At 43.7% G+C, this 20,105-nt stretch overlaps 2 protein-coding genes across 3 annotated transcripts in view; one reads left to right on the top strand and one right to left on the bottom strand.

Annotated features, from left to right (window-relative positions):
- CENPJ (centromere protein J) overlaps positions 1-15,917 on the top strand; it is a 40,343-nt gene extending 24,426 nt beyond the window's left edge. Inside the window, exons 10-17 of the mRNA XM_023190313.2 lie at positions 6,195-6,419; positions 9,628-9,712; positions 13,296-13,360; positions 13,560-13,670; positions 14,480-14,620; positions 14,698-14,782; positions 14,857-14,977; positions 15,583-15,917. Of these exons, the coding sequence (XP_023046081.2) occupies positions 6,195-6,419; positions 9,628-9,712; positions 13,296-13,360; positions 13,560-13,670; positions 14,480-14,620; positions 14,698-14,782; positions 14,857-14,977; positions 15,583-15,775 (1,026 nt within the window). The 3' untranslated portion in view covers positions 15,776-15,917. The remainder of the gene's footprint in view (positions 1-6,194; positions 6,420-9,627; positions 9,713-13,295; positions 13,361-13,559; positions 13,671-14,479; positions 14,621-14,697; positions 14,783-14,856; positions 14,978-15,582) is intronic.
- A 2,316-nt stretch (positions 15,918-18,233) lies between these two features.
- The window catches only part of RNF17 (ring finger protein 17), a 114,586-nt gene continuing 112,714 nt past the window's right edge, over positions 18,234-20,105 (bottom strand). Inside the window, exons 35-36 of one of the 2 annotated variants that reach the window (XM_026454202.2) lie at positions 18,862-18,970; positions 18,234-18,427 (exon numbers count right to left, since the gene is read on the bottom strand). In XM_026454202.2, coding sequence (XP_026309987.1) covers positions 18,872-18,970 — 99 coding nt within the window. In that variant the 3' untranslated portion in view covers positions 18,234-18,427; positions 18,862-18,871. The remainder of the gene's footprint in view (positions 18,428-18,861; positions 18,971-20,105) is intronic. The other variant, XM_026454201.1, reaches the window with a different exon arrangement.

Here is a 20,105-nt window from a genome sequence, read left to right on the forward strand (position 1 = left end):
TCTGAGACAGTGCATCAGGAATGTCTTCTGTAGTCTGAGTTTTAAAAAGTAGAAGATAACAGTTCTTTTCTTACTAGTAAAGGCTTCCTAGAAAAGACCATGATAATGTCACAGATGAATTAACAAGCCCGGAGCTGGAAATTCACTGGCATAATGTTGTGTTAATCTTTTTGACCTACCACACACCAAATACTGTGAGTTCTGTTCGTTTATCATAATTTACGACCATAAATAACCAGGTCTTTAATTCTAAAACTTATAAACTGATAGGCCAGATTATCAGTCCTGTTAATTTCATAGTTAGAAATGGACATGTTAAAACTATAAATCCTCTAGAAAAAAATAGGTGAATCTATTTACAACATTGGCATATGCGGAGATTTCTAAGAGAAGACACAACCAACTATAAAAGAAAAAATGGGCCGGGCGCGGTGGCTCAAGCCTGTAATCCCAGCACTTTGGGAGGCCGAGACGGGCAGATCACAAGGTCAGGAGATCCAGACCATCCTGGCTAACACGGTGAAACCCTGTCTCTACTAAAATACAAAAAACTAGCCGGGCGAGGTGGCGGCCCCTGTAGTCCCAGCTACTTGGGAGGCTGAGGCAGGAAAATGGCGTGAACCCGGGAGACGGAGCTTGCAGTGAGCTGAGATCCGGCCACTGCACTCCAGCCTGGGTGACAGAGCAAGACTCTGTGTCAAAAAAAAAAAAAAAAATGGATATATTGGACTTTATCGAAAGAGAAATTTTAAATGGCTATCCATTGCTTCTAGCATAAAATGGAAACTCACCTTCCACTGTCTGTATTTTAATTACTAGCATTTTTGAGTTGCATCCTTTGCTTTCTTCCTGTCTCGTGTAGCCATCCTGATCTGCACACCTACACTTTGAGTTATTGAACAGCACAGTGCTCAGGGTCTTTAATTCTCTCAATTTTTGTGGGAAGAAACGTACTACTATGTTTAGGTTAATACTTAGCTTATTAAATCTGTTAGATGTTGGCAATATTAAAACTTTTATTTCAAAAGGTAATATAAGTATATTATCATTCAAAAGTTACAAAAATATGTGTGGTGAAATTTCTCCCTCACCCTTGCCCTGGCCACCTATTCAGTTGTTTTTTGAAAATAATTTTTTATTATGGAAAATTTCAAAAATACATAAAAGTAGCAAGAACAGAGTGAATTCCCATATTTCACCAGTGATCATTTTATTTTGTCTTTCTAATTTCATCTCTCTCCCCTCATACTCTTTTTTTTTGCTTTTTAATCTGGAATTTAAAAAGTGAAATCCCAGACATCTGCTCATTTCACCTATACATAGTCTAGTATGTTTCTCGGAGAAAGACACCTTTAAAAAAAATAAGACTGTTGACTGGGGGCGGTGGCTCACTCCTATAATCCCAGCACTTTGGGAGCCGAGGCAGGCAGATGGCTTGAGGTCAGGAGTTTGAGACCAGCCTGGCCAGCATGGCAAATCTCCGTCTCTACGAAAAATACAAAAAAAAATTAGCCAGGTGTGGTGGTGCTCCTGTAGTCCCAGGTAGGTGGGAGGCTGAGGCAGGAGAACCACTTGAACCCGGGAGGAGGAGGTGGCAGTGAGCCAAGATCATGCTCCTGCACTCCAGCCTGGGTGACAGAGCGAGACTCCGTCCACTGGGGGACGGGGGGGGCGGGAATTATACCTTTGTCACACCTATAACAAAATTTATAGTATCAATGAATACTTAGTCCATATTCAGATTTTCCAGTTGCTTGGTATCTTTACAGTTGATTTGTTTGCATTGTAATTCACCTCTCTTGAGGCAGCCAGTGTTATCAATCTCATATCTTTCCAGAGAAATTCTTAGAAAGTACGTATGTATATTCATGGTGTTTTTTTACAAACATTAATGATAGTCTATTGAAATCATGTATCTTAACATCTTTATGCTTTGTTTTATTATTGTATAGAATTGTAATATGTGCCATAATTTACTCACCTAGGCACTATGTATTTCTGTTCTTTTTCTGTTTACAAGAATCCAAGAAGGGCTGTACTGAATAACTTTGTGCACATATGACCTCTCACGATCATTCTCCCACTTATTCATTCAGCACATGGCTACTGAGGACCTGCTGTGTAGCAGGCATGTGCTGGGAATGCAGTAGTGAACAAAACCAATCAATCCCTGTCCTCATGTAGCTTATGTCCTGGAGTATATCTCTAGGATGGATTCCTACAAGTGAGATATTGAGGTTAAAGGTATGTACATTGATACAAATTGCCAGATTATCCCTCCATAAACATCATGCCACTAGTTCAGTTTCATTTTTTATTCAACATTAGTTCAGTTTTATTTTTTATTTTTATTTTTTGAGACACTCTGTAGCCCAGACTGGAGTACAGGGGCTAAATTTGAACTCACTGCAACTTCCATCTCCATGGTTCAAGCGATTCTCCTGCCTCAGCCCCTCAAGTAGCTGGGATTATAGTTGTCCACCACCATGGCTGGCTAATTAATTTTTAGTTCTACTGGCAATTCTTAGAGGGTTTTTTGTTCTCTACTTGATAGGTAAGAGGTTAAAAATTGATATTAAACTTAATTGAATTTCTTTTAAACAATCTGAAATATAGTTACAAATTTAGTACGGCTGTTTTTGGTGAACAAGCCATGTACTTGTAACGGTAGTTAAAACAAATTCTACTATCAGAAAACTTAACTAAATTAAAAACCATAGCCTATTCTAAAATACATGATGGGTTTGTCATTTCATTTTTCTTTCTGGATCTCCTAGAATTAGAGATATTTTAAATACCTTGCTATGTTATGAAAATCTTACCAGATCCAAAGGGAAAAAATAAATAACCTCCTTAGATCACCCAAGGTTATGAGATTGATTGATTTTTTTCCTTCTCCTCTTTCTCATAGCTCTGATCCTGACTGCTTTTTCCAAGGTGATTCAAACCAGAGCAAACAGACTTCTTTTTGTTGTTGTACTTTGTTAGGTGAATAACGTGGGTTTTCTTTTCTTGCAACTTGATGCCTTTCCCTCACACGACGTGTCCTCTGATTCTCAGGCTCTGCAGTCCAGGCTGCTAGCTCTTATCCCTGTGTGGCTATTTCCATTTAAATTAATTAGAGGTAAATGGAAAAGTCAGCTTCTCATTCCCATTAGCTACATTTCCAGGACTTAGTAGCCACCTGTGGCTGGCTGGTGGCTGCCACAGTGCACCACGCAGGACTGGGCACATCCTCACTGCTGGCAGCTCTGGGCTGTGCCCATCAAGGGGCTTGTTGGGTGGTGAGGGGCTGGGCTGGTGAGTTGCCTTCCCTCTTGAGGAACTCATTCTTGAGCTCGCCTTTGTTGGTTTATATGATTTCTGGTGTTGATTGAAGTTTTGGAAGCTGTTCATACTTGGTCATCATGTGTGGCCCTGGGTATTCGTTATTTCTTGCTGGTTTTGGTGCAGTTCCTTTTCTTCCTTACACTGTTTGGCTTATTCATAGCTCCCCATATTTACCTTTCTCTCTACTTCTGTGCAAAAATGTACTTTAAAAACAGATATATACTTCATAGAAAAACAAGCCTATGTTTATTGATACTCTATTAAACATCAAAAAATTAAGGGGAGGGCATATTTAACCTTCCTTTACATTAAAGTTATGTTAAAAAAATATTAACTATTTTATTTTGGGTATTCTTTCAGTAAATTTATTGAGAACCCTTTATGTACTAGACGCTTATCATCATTGAGGAATCGATGATGAGTTACCCATTTCTGCCCTCCTGGAATTTACAGTCGTCGTTACTGAGGCATAGCTTTTCACACAGGTTATTTTAATTAATTATAAAATTTCCAGTTTGATATTTAAGTGGTGCCAACTTGACCAGTGGGGGAGCCCTTTTAAATCCATGGCTCTCTTGCCACTTAGCGCTGCCCTTGGCGTTTTGAGAGCGCTGCTTTCTGGAACAACGGGTTATTTAAGACTATTTGGTTTTGGCTTTCTTTCTTTCCTTTTTCTTTTTTCTTTTCTTTCCTTTTTTTTTTGAAACAGTCTCGCTGTGTCACCCAGGGTGGAGTGCAGTGGCGCTATCTATCCGCCTCCCGGGTTCAGGACATTCTCCTGCCTCAGCCTCCTGCGTAGCTGGGACTACAGGCGCCGCCACCTCGCCTGGCTAGTTTTTTGTATTTTTTAGTAGAGACGGGGTTTCACCGTGTTAGCCAGGATGGTCTCGATCTCCTGACCTCGTGATCCGCCCGTCTCGGCCTCCCAAAGTGCTGGGATTACAGGCTTGAGCCACCGCGCCCGGCCCTGGCATTTCTTTAAATAAACTCACTTAACCCTACAGCCCTATCTGTGTTTTCCTTTGCAGCAAAACTTAAAAGCCTTGCCCGTATTTGCTGTGCCTGGATCTCCAGACGTCACCAGCTGTTTTGCCACATGCCCTGCGGCGTGGCCTCTGGTCATTCTATGGCACTGACACGGCCCCTGGCGAGTCCTTCTACCCACCCCGATCACGAACCCCAGGCCTCGTGGGCATCCGTCTGCCATTGTCCATCCTGCTGTCATCCTCCCCTGTGCTTGGGCCAGAGGCCTCAAATCATTCTCGAGGCTTCTCTTGCTCTTCCACTCCATGCTGCTCTGACAGAAAGTCCACTCAGGTTCCAGATGCCACCTCCGGGTTAATGACTTGGCCTCTGCTCTCACCCAGTCCCTGTGGCGTCACTCCAGGTGACAACGGATCCCCTCTGCTCAGACACCTCCATGTGCCTCTGCCTTCCTTCCTCTAGGAGCCACAGTCCCTGTGTGATTGGGCCTCTTTTCCTCTTCCTGTCCCTGGGCAGTCCTCCTGCCATTTACTTGTCACCTGCGCTGGTCCCTTGCAGTGCTGGCACAGTGCCAGGCACCCTCCTGTTGCTTCTCACATGCGCTGCCTCCCCCAGCTCTGTTCAGAGACACCCAGCTTATGTCATGCTGCCTCCCCACACAGCCCTGTCACCTCACCTTCCCTGGCTACTCTCCTGTCACCCCCTCACCTGCCCCGGCCACCCTCCCACTCTCCCGTCACCCCCTCACCTGCCCCGGCCACCCTCCCACTCTCCCGTCACCCCCTCACCTGCCCCGGCCACCCTCCCACTCTCCCGTCACCCCATCACCTGCCCCGGCCACCCTCCCATCACCCTCCCACTGTCTCTGGCAGAGTGAGCCTCATGAGCTGGAACTTTGTTCTTAGTATTGCAAGGGCCTGTGACAGTGCCTGATAACAGATATTTTGTAAATATTAATTGCCCTTGAATTCTGCATCCATTTAGACTTACATTTTACCAGTTTAGTATGAAATCCATCTTCCTGCATGATAAAAATGCTTACCAGAAAGTTTTCATTTATTGGTCATAATCCATCTCACAAATGGGAAACCTGATGTTCGTGGAGGTTGTGGACCTTGTTTTAAGCTTTCAAGTCAGAAAACTCGGATGTGAACCTTGATGTCACCCAATCCAAAGTCCACGCCCTCTGTGGTGGGGCCCGGGTGTCCTCCCCATCGTCACCAGGCCGCCGTGTGGCTGCTGCAGGGGTTACTGGGTGCAGGGCATGGGCCGGGCCACGCCCGCTGCCTCGCCACTCATGGGCTTCGGTGCCCTGCTCCTTCCTTGGCTCGCAGTCAGTCGCTGTCACTTGCAGCTGCATGTGATCTTGAATTGCTTCTAGACATTTCCAGCGGATTCTTCCCTTATTTTAGTCTATCTAAAACAACTCATTTTTTGGAAATGTATTTCTTCTCATGAATTTCAGATAGTTTTCAGGGCAGGTGGTTTTGACTTTGGAATCTTTTATTCTTTAGCTCTACTCTTCACTTATTCATGAGTTCCTGCTGCATTTCTTCTTTTCCGGATCTCCCCGTGGATCCCTTTCAGTTAGTAGCTCAGGTGAGGTCTTCCTGCGCCATGGCAGTTTGCTGCTGTTGCTCCCACATGCTGTCTGCCTGCCTTTCTCCTGGGTCTGGAATTAGGTTTGCGGACGGTCTGTGGTGAGACTCTGATCCCCTCCTCCCGCTGCTGAAAACCGCAGTGGTCTTAGAATGTCGTCTGCTGACTAAGCCTTCCCTTTCTGGCTGGCTATTCTGTTTCATTCCTGGGTGTCTATTCTGCTGTCTTAATTCTGGTAATGTAGTAATGCCTTTTTTTTTTTTTTTTTTTTTTCTTGAGAGACTTTAAAACAGCAAATAGCAGATTTACGGGAAGATTTGAAAAGAAAGGAAACCAAATGGTCAAGTACCCACGGCCGTCTCAGAAGCCAGATAGAAATGTTAGTCAGAGAGAACACAGACCTCAGGGAAGAAATAAAAGTGATGGAAAGATTCCGACTGGATGCCTGGAAAAGAGCAGAAGCCATAGAGAGCAGCCTTGAGGTGGAGAAGAAGGACAAGCTCGTGGTAGGCGGGGAGGCCGGTGGGTTGTGTCAGGCCGGGGCCGCTTCAGTATCTGAGCCTTCAAATTCATAGAGTCAGAAAGCAGAATGGGAGCTGCCAGGGGCTGGGGGCAGCGGGAAGTGACTGTGAACGTGGGCAGTTTCCATCTTGTGAGGTGAAAAGTGTCCTGGAGCTGGATGGAGAGCGATGGTTGCAGTGTACCGCGGAGATCCTTAATGCCACTGAAGTGTGCACCTGAACATGCCGAAGACGGTGAATTTTATGTGATACCTATTTTACCACAACTCAAAAGATCGTCCAAGCGTTGCTGTAAACGGGTACTTGGCAGACTCATTTCTCTAATTTCTGTACAGGAGGTTTGCTACAGTGGGCAGATCATCTCTGTTACAACAGGCCAGGGGAGATTTTGGCTGAGAGTTGCATGCATGTGACCCTTTTTAATCAAGTAATTGGTCTTTCATTCATCTTTGTGAACAACCAGGGTGTGCCAGGCACTGCGTTAGGCGCTTGGGGTACAGCAGTAAACAGACAAAATTCCTTGCCCTTATGAAGCTTACATTCCAGTGGTGGAAGAAAGACTGTAATAAGTCAAATAATAAAACGTGTGGTGTGTGAGATGGTGACGAGACCTTAGGAGAAGCAGGGCGGTGGAGTGGCGTCACCGTCTGGGTGGTACGGCCTGGGAAGCGCGTGTGAGGAGTGGCTGGGTGGCCGCCTGAGCCTGCAGAGGAGCCCCAGGCTGCAGCCGCGCCTGAGTGGGCCTGGGACGGGGCAATCGGAGTGTGGGCGAGGAGCGGTGGGCCAGCCCTTGGGGTGGGATGGGACAGTGGGCGGTGGATGGGAGTCCTAACAGATGGCAGCATGCACCTGGGCATTTTTTGAGTGAGTGGGAGTCTGGAGGGCTCTGAATAAACGGTGGCCAGGCCTCTTACTTTACCTCTGACTGCTGTAGACCAGGAACAGGTGGCAGGGAGCACGGGCAACACCAGGAACACGGTAGGGCTTGGGGGACTGGGTGGCAGTGGCGGGTGGAGAGAAGCAGACTGTGTTTGTTATTGAGCTGTGTGTGGTTGGTGGTGACATCAAGGAAGGAGTCAGGAATGGCCTCAACTTAGTTTTGTGTTTTGGTCTCATGAAGGTCCCACTGACTGGGAGCAACTGCAAGAATGGAGCACATGGCCACCAGGAACTCAGGCTTGGACAGGGGAGATTGAAATGCCTACGAGACACACGGGAGATCCGACTAGGCAGCTGCACACAGCAGCACAGGCTCCGGGTGGGGACAGACACCCGGGGTCATCCGACGTGTGATACAGCACAGGGCAGGGAGAGGCAGCAGGGCTGTGAGTAGGCAGGGAGGAGTGGGTGGGTGAGCAGCCAGAGAGCAGGAGGCCGTGTGGTGTCCTGAGAACAAGTGAAGAAAAGGCTGCAAGGAGGAGAGTGGCCACCTGTGTCGGGTGTGGCAGCAACTCAAAGGACTGAAACTGGCCTTGGGGTTTACCAGGTAGGAGGAACTGTGGCCTTGAGAAGGTCTGTTTCCCTGGCGTGTTGAAGAGGAAAGCCTGATTGGCTGGGAGCAGATAGCAGCTTTGTAGTTTTGCAGTAAATTAAGGACATGAGGATAGTGGCCATAGGGAAAATGTTTTGTTTTTAAGATGGTAAAATTAACAGGTGTTTGTGTACTGGTTGGACTGATTCAGTGGAGAGGAAGATACGGATGCAGGAGGAAGTGGAAGAATTGCAGAAGCACCATACTTGGCGAAGTGAGAGGAGCTGGGTCCAGGCAGGGAGTGGAAGGCAGGCTGTGGCCAGGCAATGGCCTTCATGCCCAGAGGTGGGAGGTGCAGGCACAGCCCGGGCTTCTGTGAGGGCGGAGGTGGCAGGAGGGGAGGAGATCCAGAAAGCCAGAGGTCACCTGTGTGAACAAAAGCAGAGGCTGGGGTAATAGAGTGATTTGTGGCTGTACCTGGGCCCACCTGGGTCAGAGACTGAAATTTTAAAACGACGATTGCACGTATGTTCTTAGCTTGTGGTCATCCACGTGAATGCCACCAAGTGAGCAGAGGGAGGGAAGCTAACAATGTGTGTGACAAGAGTGTCTGCTGCAGAGCATACTTTAGCTGCAAGAGGACAGCGTGGGCCCGGAGGCTTTCAGGACATGGCAAGCACTGGGGGTTGAGGACCCGCAGGGCCATGTCTGTCGGCTGTGAGCGTGGTCAGGGGCAGGGAATTAACAGAATGAGCTGCAAAGACGGGAGAGTAGTGAGAAAGTAGCATTATTCTCCTCGCCGTCCCCTACCTTTTAGTGTGAAAGCTTCCCAAAATAGAGAGTAGGTGAAAGAATAGTACAATTAACACCTTGGTACCCACTTGGATTCAACCACTAGGAACATTTTGCCATAGTTTTGCCTGTTTCACTGAACCATTTGAAGGTAGTTGTAGGACTCATCGCATCTCACCCCTAAATGCTTTAGCATTTTATCAAATTACATTAACTTTTGAAGAGACCAGGCTGATTATTTTCTAGAATGCCCCACCTTTGGATTTTTGTAAGTAGAATGCCTTGAAATTAATAATTTTGTGGTTATTGATAATTGCAGATGTTGATAGTATTGATAATGACAAGTTCTAGGGTTGACCACTGGGGTGTGGAGCTGAGGTAGGACACCAAGAAGGACAGCACTGGAAGCATCATCTCCTGGCAGGGAGGGACCTGGTGGCGGCTGGGGCAAGTAGTATTGGGGCTTGACGTGGCCAGAAATGGAGGTGGGATGCAGAGAGGACTCACCCCACCTCATCCTCACAGGGAGTGCTCGGTGGTGGTCTCAGGGAGAGCTGGGCTCAGCTGGACTGTCCTGGGGGGAGTGTGAGTGGGGAGCACCCAGGAGAGGCTTTGTCCTCGAACACCATGAGCGGAAGGGCCTGTGGGCTCGTCTGCTCTGTAATGGTCGGAGGAGATGGTTCAGGTGACCTTGCCTGCTGTGTCCTCACTTGAATGAATGAATGTCAAAAGGAGCGTGTGTGCATGTGCGTGCGCGCACGTGTGTGTAGTGATTCCTAAATAACAGCTTGTTGTTGGCCTATTGTATAAATGAAAATATGAATAAACAAAACCCACAGCGTTCTCATCACTAGCTCAGTTTTATTAGTTTCACTTAGTGTATTAATAGACTAACACTCATTTTCAATAAAAAATTCTCTTATTCTATAGAACACATCTGTTCGATTTCAAAACAATCAGATTTCTACAGGAACCCAGATAGAAAAATACAAGAAAAATTATCTTCCAATGCAAGGTAAGAGGCTGCATGATCTTTTTATAAAACATTTCAGAATGTAAAGAACAAACAGTTTATACCCAACTTAATAAGGCATTGTAAATGTAATTGAAGCTCCTGTGCATCATCTTATTCCCCCAGTTAATTTCTGCCCTGATAATGGCCCATGCTTATTTTTTAAAAATTCTTTTACCATGTTGTGTTCATAAATTGATATACTGGTTTAGCATCCCAAATCTGAAACTTTCTGAGGGCAAACATGATGCTCAAAGGAAACATTCATTGGAGCATATTCTGAATGTGGATTAGGGATGCTCAACCACTAAGTATTTGCAAATATTTCAAAACTTGGAAAAAAAAAGTGGAGATCTGCAACACTGTTGGCAAGCATTCTGGATAAGGGACACTCCCGTGGTATTGTTTCATACTCTGTATGTCCTTCTGCAATTTCTCTCTCAATATCGTATGACTTACCCATCTGAACACATCAACCCTCCAGTGGATTGATTTTAATAGCTGTAGAGATGGCACTGGATAGTGCTGCAGTTCAGCATTCCTGCTGGTGGGCAGTTAGGTTTGCATGCTAATGAGTAGGGCTGCAGAGCGTGTCTTGATCCTGTGGCTTCTCTAGGATACATGTGAAGAGGAAGATGCCGGGCCATGTCAGCTGGAGGTTTTCCCTTTGCTCTGTACCATGGTTGTACCTGTTCTTTACTGTCAGCAGAGTATGCTCTTCATACTTGCAAACACTTGATCTGGCCAGACTTTACAATTTTGGCCAGTTGATGTAAAATGATGGTTCATTCCATGAGCTGGTAAGGCCCTGTGAGCATTTCTTACATTTAGTCAGCATTTGAGGTTCCCCTTTTGTGAACTGCCTGTTCCTTTGTCCATTTAAAATTTTGGATGTGTGTATGTGTGTTTTCTCCTTATAAAGTTAATTAATTATTCTGCATACTAATCCTTTGTCAGTTACAAGGACTGCTAATATTTTCTCCCAATCTGGGTTCAGTTTTTCAGTTTGTGTTTTTTAGTGTTTTTCCTTGTAATGTTGACTTGGGACCAGCCTTTTAAAATAGGTTTCGGTTTTCATGACTTTAATTCTTCTCAGTCCTCAGGCCATAAGTACACCGTTTTCTTCTGTGCGCTTTTGCATTCACATCTGAGTTTTTAATCTGGAATTTTAAAAAATTATTTTCATGAAATAAATTTAGAAAAGATATATGCAATTTGACAATTACAAAGCAAATACTTGGGTTACCACCACCTGCTTAAAGACAGATTAGTGGCAGCCCAGAACTGCCCTCCATGGAGTCCATGGCTTTTCTTTATGGCATACTCATTTTCTCGTGCTCTGCTTTATTGCGCCCTCAGATACTGTGGTTTTTTACAAGTGGAAGACTTGTAGCAACTCTGCACTGAGCAAGTCTGTTGGTGCCATTTTCCAATAGCATGTGCTCACTTTGGTAGTATACATTAGTATACATTAGCAGTCCCCAGCCTTTTTGGCTTCAGGGACCAGTTTTGTGGAAGATAATTTTTGCATGGACTGGGGGAAGGGGGATGGTTTTGGGATGATTCAGCACATTAAATTTATTGTGCACTTTAATTCTAATATTATTACATTGTAACGTATAAAGAAATAATTATATGACTCACCATAACGTAGAATCGGGGGGAGCCCTGAGCCTGTTTTCCTGCAATTAGACGGCCCCATCTGGGGGTGATGGGAGACAGTGACAGATCATCAGGCATTAGATTCTCACGAGTGCGCAACCTGGATCTCTCGTACATGCAGTTCACTCGCACATGCAGTTCACAGTAGGGTTCTTGCTCCTGCTAGAATCTAATGCTGCTGCTGATCTGACAGGAGGCGGCGCTCAGGTGATGCGGGTGATGGGGAGCTGTGTAAATACAGGTGAAGCTTTGCTGGCTCGCCAACCAATGCTGGTCTCCTGCTGTGTGGCCCAGTTCCTACAGGCCCCAGACCAGTATATGGTGGGGCTTGGGGCCCCTGGTGTATTTATAACCTACATATATTGCAAATCAGTATCTTCTCCTAGTTCACGGCTTGTCTTTTTGCTCTTTACAGTATCTTTTGATGACCCTAAATTCTTAAAGTAGTTCACTTTTCAGCTTTTCCCTTTGGGCCGTGCTTCTTAGTTCTTTCCCTTTCTTGGGGTCATAAACATCCCTCCCCTGGTACCTAGCCAGCTATTCCAGCACTGTATACCCCTAGCTTCCGCTGTCCCCACTTTCCAAGGTAGGTTCACACAGTCCTCTAGACAGTGTGCTTCATCTGGAGCCTGTCCATGCCCACGGTCACCTCTCCTTACCCTGCCCAGCTGGTAGATACTTTGGGGGTTCCAGTTAAAGTTAGTTCATAATCAGCCTTGAGAAGAATTAAATTTGATATATACTGGCTTTGCAGCCTGGTTCTTCTGCCTTTTATTAGTTGACAACTTTGGCAGGTTATTTAACCACTTAGCCTTGGTTTTCTTGCCTATAAAATGGGAATATTATTCTAGTCTTTTCTGTAGAGGTGGTTATGAGAAATGATGTCACACAGCTTTAGTCATAGTTAACTTTGCACACATAACCTCTGGGGGTGAAGCTTGACATTCTTGTGTCATCCCAAACGGAGCACTCCTGCTCTCCCCCAGAGCCTTGTCTGCCATCTGTCCCTTGGCTCAAGCCCAAACGCCTGTGTACTCCGAGTACTTGTTCTGTATCCTTCACCATCCACTCCCAGCAGTCCCTGGACTGATCCTTCGGATGTTAATTTCTGGATCTGTTAGTTACACTGAATTATGAAATTGCTGATGTGTGGCAGTTTGGGACCTATAAATCAGTCATGTCCCGTGGTGTAATGGAACCCTCCCTGTGTCACAGGCACAGCACAGCCGCCTCACACGCCCAGCAGCTTGTTGGCTGACCGCCTGCTTCCGCTCTCCTCCTTCAGGCCATTCTCCTGTTAACATCCAGCTCCGTTACACTTTTTAACATGTAGGTCAGATTTTGGCACTTGCTCGAGACCCTTCCAAGTTGAGTGTTTACAATATGAATTGGCACATAGGATGAAAATATTGGAACTTCAGTGTATTTTGAGAGATTCACCACACTTTGTTGTTGGTGGAGGTGTGTTTATTTTGTAATGTATGTGTTGCTGGTACAGTATGTGATTGGTGTGCTGGTCGTACTATAAAAAGTTTACACCACAGCCACAAGGGCATTTATGTTTTAACTAAATACCCAGTTATTTGGTGAAGCCAAATTCCACAGGTGTTAGATGCCTTTTATCTGCACCTTACGCCTTGTGATTGTCTCTGAAATACATTTGGGTCTGTCTGTCAGGCTGTTTGATCACCTGTCTCTTCCCCAGGATTGTAAACTCTGAGAACAGATACTGTCTTCTTGGACATCTAGGACTTGAGTACCTGTGTCAGAGAACTACAAATTAGTAAAGAAAAACATTAAGACATCCTTAACTAATGGATAAAGGACAGCAGTTCCCAGGATATGAACTAAGGAAATGTTTGATCATACTAGTAAAATTTTCAATTAACTGTTAAATCTAACTCTGACAATTTTATTCTAATAGGCAATCCACCTCGAAGATCCAAGTCTGCACCTCCTCGTGATTTAGGCAATTCGGATAAGGGACAAGTAAATCTGTTTTTATATATTCAAACATACATTACTGAGGCTTGAAATCAATTTGTGAATAGACTTAAGTTTCTAAGCCATATGTAAAAGAGAGTTTTTACTTAACATTATAAATGTTGTATTTTGTAAACACTAGTATCAGAATCTGGCTTCGGAAGTAAGAGGAGGTTTTAGCTGCTAAAATGTCTTGTGCTTACAGGCTGCCTCTCCCAGGGAGCCACTTGAACCACTGAACTTCCCAGATGCTGAATATAAAGAGGAAGAGGAAGAGCACAACATACAGGGAGAAATCAGTCATCCTGATGGAAAGGTTAAAATTTTTTTTGAAATAATGAATTCTAAAAAAAATAAACATTGGTTAAAATAGTTGAAACACATAGAATCTAAAATAAGGGCTCTCTGGATAACTTGCCTTTAGATGCCGTTTCTCATTCAGAGATTCAGCAAAAGAAGGCATACAATCTCCGTATGATTTTTGTTCTTACTCCAAAGCCTTTGTAATCCTTGGCACTTCTTAAAAGCTTCAGTTCATTCTAGGTCTTCCTTTCTTATACTGATCCTGAGTCGGGCCTCTCTCCCCTCTCTCCCCGTCTCCAGCCTACAGTTTTATTCTTATGCTTAGGAAGGTTTCTTAGTGGGAAAACTGCCTGGGGGTTCCAACTAAAGGGAATGAGGAGGAAAGCGATGTATACAGGTTAGAGGTGATGAGGGAATTTTTCCCTCAGGTTTATGGAAAATTTACTTTTCAAATACCCTAAACTGGTCCATTTCTATTGAAATTACAGGGTTAGAGTTCACTGCTTATCCTTGAGGAGTGACAGAAGGACAAAGAGCAACAGTCAAAAGTAGTAGTTAGACTTTCCTGTACGTCTGCTATAGGGTAACAAATCATTATAAGGGAAGGTTTTCTTTTTTAGATGAATTCCAGCTAATACATGGAAAAGGAATGAGAAAATTAGAAAATCACGAGTTTGCTACTTCTGACGAAATAAAGGATCTTTTGAGGGAATGTTTTACATTTTATTACAAAAAAATTCAAAGTAGGCGGTTGGGAGGAGAATTAGGCATATTTTGGTCAGGAGAAAATCTTCCTGAGGTGACAGTCTTGTGTTTTTCTAGGTGGAAAAGGTTTATAAGAATGGGTGTCGTGTTACACTGTTTCCCAATGGAACTCGGAAGGAAGTGAGTGCGGATGGGAAGACCATCACCGTCACTTTCTTTAACGGTGACGTGAAGCAGGTCATGCCAGACCACAGAGAGGTATGCTTCCAGAGGCGTTCCCCTCCACAGCTTGACCAGCTCGGGAGAAAAGGCAGACTGACTGTGTGTCTTTACAGATCTACTACTACGCAGCTGCCCAGACCACTCACACGACGTACCCGGAGGGACTGGAAGTCTTACATTTCTCAAGTGGACAAATAGGTACAAACTTGTTTCACCCTCTCATTAAATTCTTCCCTTCCTTCAAAAAATATTTATTGTAACTTTTTAAACAGAAAAACATTTCCCAGATGGAAGAAAAGAAATCACGTTTCCTGACCAGACTGTTAAAAACTTATTTCCTGATGGACAAGAAGAAAGCATTTTCCCAGATGGTACAATTGTCAGAGTACAACGGTATGACACCATTATGTTCACAGAAAAACCACTCAGTGTGACAGCTGTTCACTGTGCTCAGAAGGTGCCCCAGCCTTGCATTTCTGATGACACACGACATCCATATTAGGGGGTTCAGTTTGAAGGAATGTCCCATAGGCATGTCAAGCAGTCAACTTGATGTGAATTATTTTTCACATTCTGCCTTTTCGTTCCATTCTTTGAAAACAGATTTTAAGTTTGATCATGCCCCTTCCCAGGAATGGCTCTCTTCCCCATCTGATACAGAGCAAGCACTCAGATGGTTTTTAAATGTGTGAAAGAAGGGCCCATTTTAATATAACAACCAAGAGGAAGAACACAAGTTAAAAAAAAAATCCCTAAGCATTTTGTGGTGAAAATATAAATGATTAAAACAAGCTTTTAATAGGTACATGTAAATGCTAATCTGATAATTGGAACTATCACCATGAAGCAGAACCACTGAAGAAAATTAAAATTGTATAGGGGAAAGAACCAAGGGATATTTCCAGAAGTAGCTGCCAGAATCAAAAGACTACTTTTCAATAGTTTTCCTGTTGCCTATTTTCTATTTTTTTAAAGAAATTCTATTTTAAATTTTACAGTGATGGCAACAAACTCATAGAGTTTAATAATGGCCAAAGAGAACTACATACCGCCCAGTTCAAGAGACGGGAATACCCAGATGGCACTGTTAAAACCGTATATGCAAACGGCCATCAAGAAACGAAGTACCGATCTGGTAGGATAAGAGTTAAGGACAAGGAGGGTAATGTGCTAATGGACACGGAGCTGTGACGATCCCTGTGTGATCATGGAGTAACAGTAACTGATTTTTCTTGTTAAAAAATGTACATTTATTGTGGATTGTTTAATTTATTGTGTATGTGTGGGGAAAAGATTGGATTCTAAAATAAATGTTTATCCTGTGGCATCTTCATTTTTATATTCTTTGAAATGCAATGATAGCTCTCATTTATAATTTACCTGCCCTGTCTTTCAACAGACTAAGGAAAGCATTTTTACTCTTTAGAAACTGTGTACAGGTTTTTACAGTAAGTGGGTGTTTATTGGTTAGAAATGGCTATAAAAACCAAGAAGCATAGGAAGTACATTACATAGATGTCCCACAGGCACAGAAAGTGTACTCAAGGAGTCAACACGTCTCTGTAGCCAAAATATTACTATGTTCAGTTAGTACCAAAATTAAAGCATTTGATCTACTACAGAGGTTCATTAATTATAATAGATTGGGGAGTTACAAAGTGGATGAATATAAATAGGTCACACACAACAAGTAGTAATCATAGTGAGGAGAAAACAGTTACAACAAGGCAAACACTGTAATGTCTCAAAATGGGACACCTGAGTGGAGGGAGCATGAACGATGACTAGCCGGTGTTAACCCATGGACCACCACTACCTTCATGTTATCACAGTGAGATTACTGTAGCCTCATGGAGGCAAGATGTCCCGGAAGGATGGGCAAGTCACCTACTTGTAAATTTATATAATAATTACAGATTGGTCTAGATAGACCTTACCTGTCACATATACCATGAATCAGGTTTTGTTAATGAAATCTATCAATTCCAGGTGACTTAATATGAAAAATAACTTTTCAAAGAAAGTACATATATATATATATGTATGCATGTATATAATCTATCTCAGAAGAGGTAAGGATTTTTAAGTGAGACAAAAAGCAAAAACCTTAAAGGAAAACTGATAGGCCAGGCATGGTGGCTCATGCCTGTAATCCCAGCACTCTGGGAGGCAAAGGTTGAGAGATCACTTGAGGTCAGGAGTTCAAGACCAGCCTGGCCAACATGGTGAAACCCTGTCTCTACTAAAAATACAAAAATTAACTGGGTGTGATGGTGCATACCTGTAATCCCAGTTACTTGGGAGGTAGGACAACAGCTTGAACCCAGGAGGTGGAGGTTGCAGTGAGCTGAGACCATGCCACTGCACTCCAGTCTGGGTGAGAGACTCTTGTCTCAAAGGGGGGCGGGGGGGAAGGAAAAAATGTCGCTAAATGAGTGAACATTTCTGTCAAATGATATTACAAAACGGGAAAAGCAAGCCCCAGACTCGAAGACATACAACTGATCAGGGATGATTAGAATACATCGTTTCTACAAACCAGTAAGAGAACTGCAAATAATTCAATACAAAAATAGACAAAATATGAACAAACAATAAACAAGTGACAGAATGGTCACTAGCTAATAAACCAGTGAATGCATATGCAACGAGATACGCAGTGAGATACCTTTTCTTACTAATACCACTGTCGGGCAAAAGTCTGGCGACACCAAGTGCTGACAAGGAACTCAGACAACCAGTGGTGGGATAAATTGGTAGAATTACTGTTGAGAAAGCAAAAAAGCAGTCGGAAAGTAATTGTAAAAGTAAAAAAGTAACCCCATGACCCAGCAAATTCCATCACTATGTATATATACTAGAAAACTGCTCATGTATACAAGGCTCCTAAAGGAATATTTATGAGAAAAAAACTGGAAATGGAGTATCAGGATGTGCACGGATGGATATAGCAGGAAAAGTGAACAGTGACACATACCAACATGGATAAATAGCAAACAAAATAGAAAATAAAAGATTGTGTGACAGCAAATACATTAAAAAATACACAGAGCAATACCATATCATTTATGGATGCATTCATATGTAGTAAAATTATAAAGACCTTTATATGAATGATAAAACACCATAACAGTACTATTTACCTCTTAATATGGTTTGGCTGTGTTCCCACCCCAAACCTCCAACTGGAATCCCCACATGTTGGAGGAGGGATCTCGTGGGAGGTGATTAGATCATGGGGGTGGTTTCCCCAAGCTGTTCTCATGAATAATGAGTTCTGACAAGATCTGATGGTTTTATAAGGGGCGTTTCCCCCTTTGCTTTGCATTTCTCCCTCCTGCCACCTTGTGAAGAAGATGATTTGCTTCCCCTTCACCTTCTGCCATGTTTGTAAGTTTCCTGAGGCCTCCCCAGCCATGTGTATCTGAGAGTCAATTAAACCTCTTTCCTTTCTAAATTATCCAGTTGCAGGCAGTTCTTTCTATCAGTGTAAGAACATAGTAACTAATACACTTCTACAGAAGGCAGGGAGAATGTGCTTGGGAGCAGCTTTTTCGTACTAATGTCTTACTTCTTAAGCTGAATCATTAGGTATAAAATGAACTAAATTTTTTTCATGTAAATTATGGTAAAATAAAACAAGCAAATGTTTGAAAGCAAACATTTATTAACTTTTCTTCCACACAATTCCTAACAGCTCGATATGTAAAAATGAGGAGAGGTAAAGCACTATTGCTGAACAAGTTAAGAAAATTAAGCCTGAAATAGTCTAAATGTAAGACATAGTCTAAACATAACAGAAAACTTTCTTCTAAGCTTCTATAGATGCTCTGCACTGTATACCTGAAAAACAAAATGTGTTATTTTAAACCTTTGCTTAATGTACATGTGCAAGTCTAGCTGAATCATTCCTTATGGACAAGATAAAAAGTTAGCTGGCTACCCATGTACTTTAGTAACTTAGTATGAGGATGGTGGCTGCTCAGTAGTTCTGTGTGCTTTACTTACAGTGCCCACTCTCTCCTGCTGTCCCCATGTACCCTGGTACTGTGAGAGTCATGACAGCCCATCCAAGCATCCTTACAGGTAGGGGGCCTCTTTGATACTAGTGCTGACTAGGTGAGAAGGCCTATGGAGAAATCTGGAAGAGATTCTTGTGGAGTGTTGCTGTCATTCCTTTGAGAAATCAAGGAAAATCCATGGATGCTTTTCTGATCAATCTAGCATTAATCTCCACTAGTCCCATGCCTTATGCTATGAATAGAACAAGAACTTACACTTAGGCACTTATTCATCTTTATCTGCAAGCCCCATTTCTACTAATGGCATATGAACTGGATGCTGCTCGTCGTCATATAATGTCACTGTCTGTTCTGGTGCCGGAGCCTAAAATTAAAAGATACAGTTGTCAAAAAAACAATGTCTTTGCTGCTGCTCCCTCTCCCATCTGGCCATTCACACAGGTGGGAAAGGCGTCTCTCAGGGGCCTAGTGATAATTTATACTCTGTGCTTCCAAAAGGCATCTGTGGTGGTTTCTTGCAAAACCCCATTCTTTCCATTCTTCTGCTCTATTTCAGTTCCTTCTCACAAGGTTTTCCTGAATGAAGCCAGGGGCTTTGCCACCAGCATCCCTTGTTACAGGTCATTTGCCTTCCACACAAAGCGTTATACTTTATGCATAAACTGACAGGGATGGTTAATATTAGTTAACTTTGCTGGATCGAGGGATGCCTCGATGGCTGGTGAAGCATTTCGAGGTGTGTGTGTGAGGGTGTTTTCAGAGGAGACTGGTGCTAAATCAGTGGACAGAGGAAGACCCACTCTCTGTGTCGGCAAGGCACATCCAGTTGGCTGGGAGACAGGCAGAAAGGGGGTTCTCTGCTCTCCTTTCCTTCCTGAGTAGGGGGCACCTTTTCTCCTCCCCTCGGACATCAGCCTCCACATTCTTTGGCTTTTGGACTGCAGGACTTGCACCAGTGACCTCCCAGGGGCTCTTTGGCCTCAGACTAGCGGCTGCATTGTCAGCTTCCCTAGTTCTGAGGCCTCCAGACTGACCCAGGCTACCAGCTTCTCTGGTTCTCCAGCTTGCAGACAGCCTATCGTGGCACTTCACCTTTGATTGTGTGAGCCAATTCCCTTAATAAATCCTCTCATGTATCTATGGTTCTGATTATCCTTATATACTCACAAAATTTTGAATATTAGAGAAGTGAAAAAAATACGTATCTCTAAGAAATACTTGCCCTGTATTTTCACTGGGTTGAGAGAAGCCCTGGATGAGCTAGTCATACCACTCTGCACATGCAATAGCATATATACAGGGATTTTAAAAAGCCCTTTCCAGGAACCATGTGACTGATGAGGAGCTCATCTGTGTCACGGCCAGTGTGTGAGGAATCACACAGGAGGGAAGCAGGCTGAGCTGCACACCGGCAGTGAGGACTAGGTGAACTGAACGTCACCTCACACGTTCCCATCTAAGGGGCTGCTGCTACACTTGCAGCTGACTGCCATTTCAGG

This window comes from Piliocolobus tephrosceles, chromosome X (assembly GCF_002776525.5).
Source record: "Piliocolobus tephrosceles isolate RC106 chromosome X, ASM277652v3, whole genome shotgun sequence".
Taxonomy (NCBI): Eukaryota; Metazoa; Chordata; class Mammalia; order Primates; family Cercopithecidae; genus Piliocolobus; species Piliocolobus tephrosceles.